General features: G+C 45.7%; 1 protein-coding gene across 3 annotated transcripts in view; it reads left to right on the top strand.

Moving 5' to 3' along the window:
* IDUA (alpha-L-iduronidase) overlaps positions 1–12,546 on the top strand; it is a 60,792-nt gene that overhangs the window by 27,224 nt on the left and 21,022 nt on the right. For 2 of the 3 annotated variants that reach the window (XM_074994554.1, XM_074994553.1), the window contains 4 exons: positions 7,860–7,942; positions 9,242–9,349; positions 11,430–11,525; positions 12,107–12,309. In XM_074994554.1, the coding sequence (XP_074850655.1) occupies positions 7,860–7,942; positions 9,242–9,349; positions 11,430–11,525; positions 12,107–12,309 (490 nt within the window). Of the gene's footprint in view, positions 1–7,605; positions 7,728–7,859; positions 7,943–9,241; positions 9,350–11,429; positions 11,526–12,106; positions 12,310–12,546 lie in introns of those variants that run through there. The other variant, XM_074994555.1, reaches the window with a different exon arrangement.

Consider the following 12,546-nt stretch of genomic DNA (forward strand, 5'->3'; position numbering starts at 1 on the left):
GGCTGGCGTAAAATCACATTAGCATTCCTTGTAATCATGCATGGTAGAGATGTTGTAATTAGGCATCACATTCCCTAAATCAAATCTGATAAACGTGTCAGTTCAGTAGATGCAGTGAGAGGAAAGTGAATGTGCGTGGCTTGAAGTGCTACCCTGGATTTGTAGTGAAAAACTGTCAGAAGCCTTTGTTGCCGTGAGATTAGACTCAATGACCTCCTGAGGTCTCTGCCAACCCTAGGATTCTATGATTCCACCTCCTTCGATCATATGACAATACGTCTTTGTTAAAGAGGAGTGAAATCATGGCTCTCTTTGTGACATGCTTGTATTCAAATGATCTCTGCTTAGCTGGCCTGCTGTGAAATGTTCACGCATCTGGATATTTAAAGACCTCATTCTGTAGACTAAACTGCTTCGTTTTCTCTGCTTGTTTCCCCTTCTGCATCTTGAATATGTTCGCTGTAAAAAAGCCACTAACGACATTTTACTGGCAAAGAGACTCACCTCAGCACAGGGAGCTAGGGATGCATTGTCAGCCTCCCACCCACCACCGCTCACCATTGCAGAGGGAAGGATGGAGGATACGGAAGCAGGCTGAGTGAGAAGTGGTGAATCACAGGCCGGATCTTAAGCAGCTTGAAAGCTTGCAGTGTTTGCTTAAACGTGTCTGTCTCCCCTCTATCCACCAAAACATACCATATCACAGTGATTTGTGATCTGATGGAGCTAGGAAAGGTCAGTAATGCTAATTTCCAGGGGTGGAGATGGGGAATGGTGAGACATGCAATATGTAAATGAATGCTGGCTTCTGTTTTAGCTCATTAAGAAAGACTGGGGCTGAGTGAGCCACTTTCAGATGCTTATGGAAAAGGCAGTCAGTTTGGAGAAGGAGGGGTAGTTACACTTTCGTAAAAGACACCCTGACTTGTTTCTAAAATGCCAAAGATTTGTTCTGCTCCTTTGTTTGAACATAGCATGCTGGTCAGTTGTGCGGAGAAATCATAGAATCACAGAACACTAGAACTGGAAGGGAACTTGAGAGGTCATCGAGTCCAGTCCTCTGCCCTCCTGGCAGGACAAGGCACCAGCTACACCATCCCTGTTAAATGTTTATCTCACCTGTTCTTAAATCTCTCCAGTGCTGGAGATTCTGCAACCTCCCTAGGCAATTTATTCCAGTAATTAACCACCCTGGCAGTTGGTAGTCCTGTGGCACCTTATAGACTGACAGATATTTTGGAGCATAAGTTTTTGTGGGCAAAGACCTGCTTTGTCAGACTATAAGCCCACAAAAGCTTATGCTCCAAAATATAAGGTGCCACAGGACTGCTTGTTGTTTTAGAAGATACAGACTAACTTGACTACCCCTCTGATACCTGGCAGTTAAGAAATTTTTCCTAATGTCCAACCCAAACCTCCCTTTCTGCAATTTAAGCCCATTGCGTCTTGCTCTATTTTCAGGGGCCAAGGAAAACAATTTTTCTCCCTCTTCCTTATAACACCTTTGAAGGGTAACAAGCCATCACAGCACTGTAGCATGTTGCTCCTCCACTCTGTGCTATGTCTCGTTCATTGCTCCATAGGCTTATTATGTCAGTAGCGGAGGCAGCCAAGGCCCGTTCTGACATAGGCACAACTCACACTGAAGTCTGTGGCTAAGTGCCCTATGTCAGAACACTAAAGGGTGCTAATTGTCTAATTTTTTCTTCCAAATGCTGGTGAATGAAGGTGTTACATTGTCAGCAGACAGCTGAAATGACTTCCTAGGAGCCTGATCCTTAGAGCCCTGTGCAGACACAAATCTCTGCCTATCTCTGCAGATAACTGCAGAGAGAAGTCAGTCTCCATTGATCTGCAGGGGTCTACTCCCAGGAGACACTGCGGCCAAAGGAGAGGAGCACACTGCCACCACTCCCAGGCGCCAGCACCCTGCACGAGCAGTTCCTACCTCCGTGTGGCTGTACAGCCCCTTGCCCCATTGATAGTGTTCCCTGTAAGCTGAGCACTTGGGCGGCTTCCCAAGAGAGAGTCAAGTTTTTCCCAGCTGATTAGCAGAGTTCCCACAGCCAGCAGTGTGTTTTCTAACGGTGGCGCACATCTGCACATGCCTCAGTGCACATAACAAAACTTATTCTGCCCATGGATGGAAAAAAAATAGAGGGACCATTGCCCACCTGCAGCTGCATCTCCTGTCTGGGGTCTTGCAGCCCCACTCGTGCGGGGGCTGGCTGCAGTACAGTCGCACAGTTTGGAGGTCATACCTGCGTAGGGCAGTGGCCTCTGGCAGTGTCAGCACCGTGCTCCTCTCCATGAGCCGCATCTTGTCCTGAGAGCAGAGTCCGGTGGCTTAGCAGGTACCCATTTCTATCCACAGGTTGACGCTTGTATCGGCTCAGGGCTCGACTGCTCTATAGTTCATGTTAACGGAGAAGTCAGAGAAGGTCTATTGGGGTTGTGGTGTTTTCAGTACCACTTAGGGTTGCAGTTCCATTTGAGACTCTGGGCTGAGGGCAAATCCTATATGCAGAAGAACCTAGAAACAGCACAACCTGTGCAACTCCTGGAGAAGAGTGGTCACCATGGGGTTAACTGAGTTACCCAGAGCACTTGGGGACGGACCCCTGCTCTTACCCCTCCCTATTTCTGGTTTTGTCAGTGGAGGTTCCCCAGACCCACACTCTCTGTATGATGCAGCTGGATAAAGCAGTGAATTCCCACCCTGCAGGACTCTGAGATGATGAGGTTCAAACGAGAGCCACGGGAATGAAGAAAGAGTTAGAAAACATAGCTTATAGTGACACACTCAAAGAGATCAGTTAGGCTTAGCAAAGAGAAGGTTCAATGATGGCTTGATCACAGTCCATAAGACTCTGCCTGGGGGACAATATCAGAGAGGTAGCTGTGTTAGTCTGTATCCGCAAAAACAACAAGAAGTCCTGTGGCACCTTATAGACAAATAGATTTTTGGGAGCATAAGCTTTCGTGGGCAAAGACCCACTTCGTCAGATGCAGTGTAGTGGAGATTCCAGAGGTAGGTCTGATTATACAGGCTCATGAAAAGGACAGAGTCCCAGTCAAGAGGAAGGCCAGAGTTGACAAAATCAGTTCAGCCAGGGACGATGTGGCCCACTTCCAGCAGCTGATGTGAAGGTGTGAGCATCAAGAGAGGAGATGCTCCTTTCATAGTTGGCCAGCCATTCCCAGTCTCTGCCAATCTTTGGTTGACGGTGTCAAATTTGCAATGAATTGCAGCTCTGCAGTTTCTCTTTGGAGTCCATTTTTGAAGTTTTTTTGTGGCAGGATGGCTACTTTTAAATCTGTGACTGAGTGTCCAGAGAGACTGAAGTGTTCGCCTACAGGTTTCTGTGTGTTACCATTCCTGATATCTGGTTTATATCCACTGATTCTTTTACGCAGAGACGGTCCAATGGATATGGCAGAGGGGCTTTGCTGGCACATGATGGCATATATTACATTAGTAGACGTGCAAGCGAATGAGCCCCTGATGGTGTGGTTGATGTGGTTAGGTCCTGTGATGGTGTCGCTGGTGTAGATCCGTGAGCAGAGTTGGCACCAAGGTTTGGTGCAGGGATTGGTTCCAGGTTTAGTGTTACTGTGGTGTGGTCCATAGTTGCTGGTGAGAATTTGTTTCAGATTGGCAGGCTGTCTGTAGGGGAGGACTGGCCTGCCTGCCAAGGGGAAAGCCTCAGGAGCCCACACTGGAGCTCCACAGGCAATCCCAGAGTGCCATGATTCATGGGGATTTTGGACGAAGGGCACATCTCATGGATCTGCTACTGCTCAGTCAGCATCAGCCGGTACCCAGAACGGGCTGCACAGCATGTGCCAGCAGAGATGGCCAGCAACATGTACAGCCGGCCTGGTGTCCATGAGTGCAACTGCCTCTTACTTATGTCTGCTCTGAAGGTGCTGTCGGCGTACAAGGGACATGGAACGAAACTGCCCAGCAAGAGCTAAAGAAACAGCCCTCCAATGGGCAGGCATTGATAAGACGCTGCTCCCATTCCAGGCTCTGGGTGCAGCTCGCCAGAGCATTGAGTTCCTGGGGATTTACCATTAATCTCTATGGGGGCTCAGCAGAACAAGGCCCTCTTACAGCCAACAAGTGATACAGCCTGAACTTTAACCCTACCCAGGCACACTCCTAACAGCAACTCAGAATAAGAGTTCGGGACTTGGAGGGCAATCAGCAGCCCGACTGGAGCAAATCAACATATTATCTCAGTGTCTGCAGAGCTCTTGATCTTCATTGTGAAGCTCAGCACACCAGAGCTCCCCAGGCTCTCTGATCGCACCTGCCTCTTGTCACTCCCTCCACATGGGGGCAATGTGTCTTCTCCGCTAAGGTGATGTTACCCACATGAAATTCTCTGTCACTCCGACACTCTAGGGACACATACCTCACACCTTTCCCCAGCTCCTGGGGCTCATGGTGTAACCCTGTTAATTTAAATACCCTCCTTACCCAATTCCTAGCACTCAGGGAGTAACTTCCTGCAGGTTTTCAGCACCTTTTACCAGTGAAGGAGCCTTACACAGTCATATCCGGACTGTCTCTATTGACAGTTACCAACCAAGCAGAATACAAATGCTATGGACACGACGCCATGCTCACCAATCCTGATCCAGGCAGGCGAACTTCCCCCGTTGACTAGGCAGGCTCAGTCTCGTCTGGACTCTAGTTGCTGTCCGTCACCTTTGTGCAGCAGATTCCTCCAGATGAAATGCTGTCAAACTAAGTGTCTTTAACCATCCTGAGACCTGTTTCTTTATCTGGTGACAGTGGAGGCTGTCCGGGCAGGGCTCCTTCTCAACAGCCTGGTGTTATGCTATTGTAATGCAGTGCAGGTGGAAGGTGAGGCTGTGACTCCTGCGTTTCAGCTAATAGCTGCTACTCCTTCAATCTGGTGGTACATGAGGGCCTTAGGCTTTAGGCATTCCAGTATGGCTACAGAAAAAGGCCATATCCTTACAGTGACTGAGACTGGCAAACTCAGCAGGGGGAGAGGACCAGCAGGCATGGTCTCTCGTACTCCCAAATCCTTTCAGTGACCACTCCAGGAAGCATCAGCAGTTCACCCTCTCCAACAAATCTGCAAAGCCCGTCACCTCCCTTCTGCTAGTCTCCAGTTTATGTGGAGATTTAATACTAGGTCTCTGACTACCCAGCCTGCTACTGATGGTTCTCATTCCTCTTCAGATCACTAACCTTCCAGTATTCCTGTTCTAGGCAGTCTGATACATCCTCTTAGTTCATGTACTGCTCCAGCAGCATAAAACCTACAGGCTGTCCGTTCAAGTTTGTCCCATACATGAGAGCGGTTAAAGGAAAGAGGCGGCAATTCTGTCAAACAGATTTCCCTGCTACACGATGTGCAGCACCAGCTTCCCTATCCTGCTTACCATTTTTTGCCTTGCATTTCTGTGCACTACAGTCCTCTTTGCACTGCGATCAATCCCTAGATGGTTAATTAACTAGTTAATCTGAGTCTGGTATGAACAGATTTGTACACGTTCACTGGTATTATACCAAGGTCACAATAAATTACTTTTTCAGAATAGTGTAATGTGGGATTATGGACTGTTTTTCCGGCAAGTGGTGTATGCCAGTAAGGCCAAATGGAGATACTGTTCTTAAAAACATCCATGAATTTAAAACTCAAGTTTTAAATTTACCAATGGCAAATTTCAGCACTCCAGGCAAAACAAAACCAAAAATAACCAAAGCACACATATGCATGGGCACATTTTGTGGAAGAACAAGAGAAATACTGCTACTGTTAATTTAGCCTTGCAAACTGGATTGGGACAAACGGATTTTGTGGGGAAAATTATAAGCCATATGTGCAAGTGTTCAGATTGGGATGCTGGTCCTGGTATGGATCTGTCCATACTTGCATAGATGGAAACTCAGGCAAAAATTTGGCCCTAGACGTAAGGTGGGAGTGGCTTTTATGGCAGTCTTACATCATGCGGCATCTGGAAAATATGAAAAGCTGTTGATGCTGGAACACTGTTACTGTAGTTGTGTATTTCCATAGGTGCAGGAAAAACCTGCTCATTTACCAGCAAATACTGCATATGAATTAATCCTTAGTGGTGCCAAAAAGCAATGAAGAACCCAGCTAAACAACCACAGTAAGAGTTAAAATCATGAGAATTAAGCAGTCAGGTGTATGTTCATTTGCGCCCAGGGTGCAGTGGGCAGCCCATTAGGGACCACAAAAAAGCAAATGGAGGAGAGAAAAATTTGGTAAAGCTGCACATTGTACATAGGTAAGACCTCAGGGATTCAAATAACAGACAGTCCAAATGAAGGCATGTGTAAAAAGTCCCAGATTGCTCACCGGATCTGTTATGTTCCTGCCTCCGGGAGATAAAATGGCAGGGGCTGGAAAAACCTGTCTTTAGATGCTATAGACATTTAAGGAAGGGGAAAAACCCATCATACACAAATCATTTAGAACTATCACATTGGTCCTTTATTTCAGAAGGTAATGGGCATTTTATCCAGCCCTAATACACTCTTCTTTGCACCAGAGCCTAATGCTGGCTTTGTTAGAATAATCACATGATGGCAAATCAGTTTAAAATCAGAAAAAGAATAACCTAGGTATTTCTAAATAACTAAAGTGCTGCTGTTCATTACACAGTAAACTCTAATAGCTGACAGCTCCGTCACTGGAAGGTTGCCAGATATTCAAATAATCTGGTTAATAGCTATACCTAGCAATACATAACACTAAAGAAAAATAAGAGGAGATATTAAGAAACAAACAAAAATGTATGCAGAGTACTTTATTTGCCAACAACAGTAGTATTGTACACTGCAAACTTAGATGATACCTGCTATATTTATTTGTATTTATTTCACTATATTGTACTTATGAAAAATGTAACTAAACTTCACTTATGGTTAAAATGAGGGTTATTTGAAAGTGCTGGATGATAGAATGCCGGATGTGAAAGAGTTTACTGTATAACTAAAGCAGTTGATTTATTTGAAGCAAAGGTTTTGGTTGTATTAAGTATACAAGTGATACAGTGTCATTATTAAACAAATGCTGTTATTTGTTTTACAGTAGCACCTGGGGCCAAACAAAAATGGGTCCCTGCCCCACTGTGTTACATGCTAGATAAACTATAATGCAGTTGGTGCCTCTACTACAGATTGAACCTTTCTGGTCCTGCACCCTCAGGACCTGACCGGTGTCAAACCAGAAAATTTGCCTGACCAGGGGAGGTCAATAATGTCTAGTAGCATTACCAACACTCCCTGTGTTTACTGGGCTCTTAGAAGACACTTAAGGGTAAATTACAGCTACACAACAGCACAGAACACTGAGAGCAGGTCCTGATGGCTGGCAACGAGGGTTTCCCAAACTTTATATGGTTGGGACCCTTTTTTTTCTTTTCAGAGCCTTTTTTTTTTTTTTGCAGCCCAAAAATATGAATACATATAAAAATGAAAAACGAATAAATTTTCGCTGTTTATTCTTTAATCACAATAATAATAACATAGCAATAATTTGTATATTTTCTAAGGACCGGTTTTTTTTTTCCAAGGACCAGTACTGGGCCACCGACCACACTTTGGGAAACGCTGCTATAAACAAACTTCATGGGAGCACGGGAAACTTGGCTGCACCCATAAGTGGACGTCCAACTAAGTAAAATCATGTAGGATCATGGAAGCTGGCAGACCAGTAAGTGCTGGACTAGAGAGGTTCAACCTGTAGTTAGTTAGGGACCTGCTTTATCCTGTTAATATCTCAGTCTTTCTTGCTTACATTAGCTATTTCCTTTGTTTTATACCTTTAATTGCCTCTATTCTTCAGAGTGACAAATGGAAAACTTCACTACAACTTTACCAGGCTGGACAACTTAATGGATCTTCTCTGGAAAAACAAACTCATTCCTGGTAAGGATAACTTTTTTCCCTGTCAGTTAAACATGCTGGATCGAACTGTACAATCCTCATACTGAACACCTGACTTCAAAGTGAATTTTGCCAGAGCAGATCTTGGTCTGAAATGAGTTCTCTTCTACTTGCATTTGACTCCCAGTAATGTAAATGGAAATTTTGCACAAAGAACACTGGGAAAAATACAAAGGAGCATGTTAGTGCTTCACTTATAAGTATTTGGTGTGAATCTGAGACTTGAATTGAAAGCTGCAATCTCCCTTTCCTCACAGAAAAACACCCATGAGTGGGACATTTTCCTTAATACATCTTGCTGTCACTTATCCATACACAACTATGCATGCTTCTAAGTCACACACCAATTCATAAGATGAGGTAGAGTGGCCAACTCAGGGCTACAGGAAGGTAGGAGAACAGAACAATATTAACCCCAGATTAAATAAATCCCTGTTCTCAGGGTTAACTAACAGAGGCTAGACAAGAGCTAGCAGGAACCTGCCAGAATCAAATCAGTGCAATCAAGCCAATTAAAGCACCGGGGGCTAACTGAAGCCCAGCAGAGAAAGGTTAAAAAGGGCTCCTCTTCTGGTAGCTCAGTGTGTGAGAGGAGTTGAGGAGAAAAGGAGCTGTGGAGAATCTGAGAGGAGCAAACGCAGGGAGGTACCACAGAGGAGAGCCAGCAGTAAAGGGGGTGCAGGGGACCTCTGTGGGGAAGAGGCCCAGGAAATCGATGCTGTCAAGCAGAGGAAACGTGAGACATTGCAGGCTGCTGTTATCACAAGGTCCCTGGGCTAGAGCCCAGAACAGAGAGCGGTTCTGGGCTCGCCGCAATCTCCCACCCCCCGTCCAGCATTGGAGGAGGGGTTTGTCCTTCCCAAATAACTCGTAAGGGCAGCAGAGACTATGGAATTTGGTCTCCTCTCTTTACCCTGCACTGGCCAATGATGATAGTAGCTCACCAAACAGCAAGCTGGCATCTAAACTGAGGACTGCAGCAAGCCTCTGAGACAAATAATCCGCCAAAAAGAGCAGGATCCACCAAGCCAGAGGAGGAGCTTTGTCAGAGCAGTAACTCCTAATGCTCCTGATTTCAATGACAAGCAATGAGTTCGAACAACCTCAGGTCCGAAGTAGCTGTTTGTGCGGAATCAGCCTGTGGCCTCAGGAAAGGTGGCCCATTTTTAACTAGTTCCCTGTGTCTCAGGTGGTGTCACCGAGATGCAATGCCTTCCTTATCCAAGCCAGAGTGAACCAGTTCATGAAAATGGGGGGTCATACTTCTTGTATCTATTTCAGGGTTTGAATTGATGGGAAGCCCTTCAGGATACTTCACAGACTTTGAAGACAAAAAACAGGTCATACAGTGGAGGAGCCTAATTGCACTTCTGGCCAAGAGATACATAGGTGAGTTACTAAATAACCATTATCAGACAGGTAGCTGTGTTAGTCTATATCTTCAAAAACAACAAGAAGTCCTGTGTCACCTTATAGACTAACAGATACTTTGGAGCATAAGCTTTTGTGGGCAAAGACCCGTAAAGCGGGTCTATGCCCACGAAAGCTTATGCTCCAAAATATCTGTTAGTCTATAAGGTGCCACAGGACTTCTTGTTGCTTTTAAATAACCATTGTTTAGTAATTAGTCCTTTGTTCTTCCAAAGTTCTGAGGGTTTCTGTCTGACTTCAGGATGCATAGCAGCAATTGTATGACTGAGGGAGGCTTGCGTGGGTTTATCTCACCCATGCTAATTCTTACAGTTAGTTTTGGAAGAAGCTTCATAGAAGGACAAGTGACTTAAACAACTTGAAACAGGTGACGGATCTCATTCCCTTGAAGTTTCTTGCTTATTGAGTGAGGAGTTCTAATTACAGCTGAAAATTATGTGCCTGGTTCCACCTACCTTTTTTAGTTTCATTTTCACCACTCAAAAGTAGACAACACAACACTAAAAACAACAAATAGTGTGTAAACCGATAAAAAAAAATCAGGCTAAACCAGAAGGTGTAGGCTGAATTCATGAAGATTAGCACTTCCGGACTGTTGTTCAACCACAGCTAAAAGCACTGTATAAATAGCTAACCTTTTAAATCTCAAACATCCCTGGGAGTTATCGTTACCCCCATTTTGTAGATGGTTAAACTGAGGTATGGGCAAAGTAAGTGACATGGCCAAGGTCATACAGGAAATCAGTGTCAATGGCAGGAATGAGACGAGATGAAACAATGGATTTTGAAGACTTACCAAAAAGTGGCATGTTTTACCTAAATCCTGGTCAGGAGAGAAGAAAAGGAGCACTAAAGATAACAAGACCTCAAGTGCGGTTGTAGTTTATAGCAACTAGATAACAAGATTTTAAATAATTACAGGTTTCTAGTAGTCCTCTCTAGGACTACTAACTCTAGGAGAGCTAACAGAATGTGCCAAGGCAGCAGTTTGTTTATTTGTTTATATGAAGTCCCCAGCTTACAAATGGGTTGTGTTCCAAAAGTTCATTTGTAAGTCAGTCATTGGGAATTCAGAACACATTTTCCTGTAAAATGATGTTACACATGGTAGTTAGGTTCCCAGGCTAGGCCGCAAAAGCCTCTTTAGCCCAGAATGAAGCTGAAAGATTGTATATTTGCAATGAAAAATAGCAGAAATAGATTTATATTTAACCTTGAATGTTGCTGCCTGAGGAAGGGCAGGCTTAGTGAAAGGAGGGTGAGGAGGTAGGAGGAGATTCTGACGGGGGCTTCTGGGTTGTGTCTGGCTGCTACCCCACCTGGGGCAGGCTCTGTGCTGGCTCCTGTGGCCAGCTCTTGCCCCTGGCCATCTCCATCCTCACCCCCCACGGGCTCACCAGGAGGTGGTGAGCGGCACGAGAATGGGCTGAGCAGGGAGAGGCCATGCAGCCAGAGTGAAGCAGCAGTTTCCCTTCCATAGCCACTGCCTGCGCGCCCGCCCCCAGCTCCTCTAGAGTTCTTCGGCCAGTGCTCGAGCTGGTCACCACCACCTGTGCCTCTCGCCTGCTCCGCAGGCTACCGGAGGGCTTCTGTTTGTAGCTGCAGATGTTTGTAACTTGGGGAGCACCTGTCCATGTAGCAAACACTATCGTTTGGATTATGCTGCTGCCCTACCTCAGTGATGCAAAGGGAAGAGAGACATCAGCCGCTGACAGGAAGGAAACCGGCATTGATAGCCACAGAGAATGAGAGACACATGAGCTCCTGTTTAGTCACCAAGAGTCAAATTCGTCCATCTGAGCCAGGCACACCACAGCCATTAAAATCCATGGGATCATCACAGACACCTCACAGGGCAGGATTTACTCCACTGTGTTGGAGAGACAGCAGATTGGTCCCACCTTCTGTCCCTGAAGTAGGAATCGTTCATTGTCACATGGAACAGCAAACCCCTGCAGTAACAGCCAGTAGTAGCGAAAGGTCCTGCCGATAGAGATGGCTTGGGACATGCCCTCAAAGCAGACTGTGTCCTCTGCAGATCGATACGGTTTGGAACATGTGGCCAGATGGAATTTTGAAACTTGGAATGAGCCAGATCACCATGACTTCGATAACGTGTCCATGAGTGTGCAAGGTAAGTCTGTTCCTTTTGCCCCTGACACGGAAATGCACTAGGCCAGGGCCAAGGGCGGTGATAAATACCAGGGTATATCCAGCTGTGTTCTGTTTGATAAGGGAGTAGCCTAGCCCTCGTAATTTGCTTCGATAGCACTCCTGCCCCCCATCTCATAGCATGTTAGGTTAGACATTAACATGAGAGAAAGCAGAAAGGAGGGTGGGGAATGAGGAACAAGGGTGACGCTAGACATGTTTTTCCACTCTCTGGCTATAAACTGAAATTATGCTGAGGGTTTTTTTTCCTGCTTTGAAGCCCTGTGGTTTAACAGATGCAGGCCTTCGTAGCTTGCCCAGGCAAAGTCCTTGACAAGTGTTTCCAGGTGCTGAGACTGTTTTGAAACCAAGGAAGGGGCTTTGAGGCCCCTGTTGTGATCAGTGTGGAGAGAGGAGCTGGGAGAAGATGGCTGTTAGCTGTGCACACTTTCTGATTGCTCACAGCCCAAGGCAGCACTCTGAAGACTGGTGGGACTCTTGGGTGACACCATGATCATTTTAAGTTGTAACAATTTAGTGTATGCATAACTGTTATGACCCTAGGCTTTCTCAGCTACTACGATGCCTGCTCAGAAGGGTTAAGAGAAGCTAGTTCTTTGCTGAGATTTGGAGGCCCAGGGGATTCCTTCCATCCATTCCCAAAGTCACCCATCTGCTGGAGTCTTCTCCATCACTGCTACAATGGGACCAACTTCTTCACTGGAGAGACTGGTGTGAGGTTGGATTACATCGCTCTCCATAAGAAGGTCAGTCTGCAGCTTCCAACAGTCCAGTGAAGAAAAGTGTACAGAGATTTTCTTAATCCAGTTTATTGCTAAACTGGACTGTGCAGCATCTCTGGTTTATAAAGTTCACTGCCTGGATTCTGCTCTGCCTGTGCAATTCCAGAGGGCCATTTAAAGGTGTTCTGACAGACAAATTTCCTTTCAAGTTGAATGCTTTCATGTCTAGTCTCCACCTGAAAACAACTTATCAAGCACATT

The sequence above is a fragment of the Carettochelys insculpta genome, chromosome 5 (assembly GCF_033958435.1).
Source record: "Carettochelys insculpta isolate YL-2023 chromosome 5, ASM3395843v1, whole genome shotgun sequence".
In the NCBI taxonomy this organism is placed as follows: Eukaryota; Metazoa; Chordata; order Testudines; family Carettochelyidae; genus Carettochelys; species Carettochelys insculpta.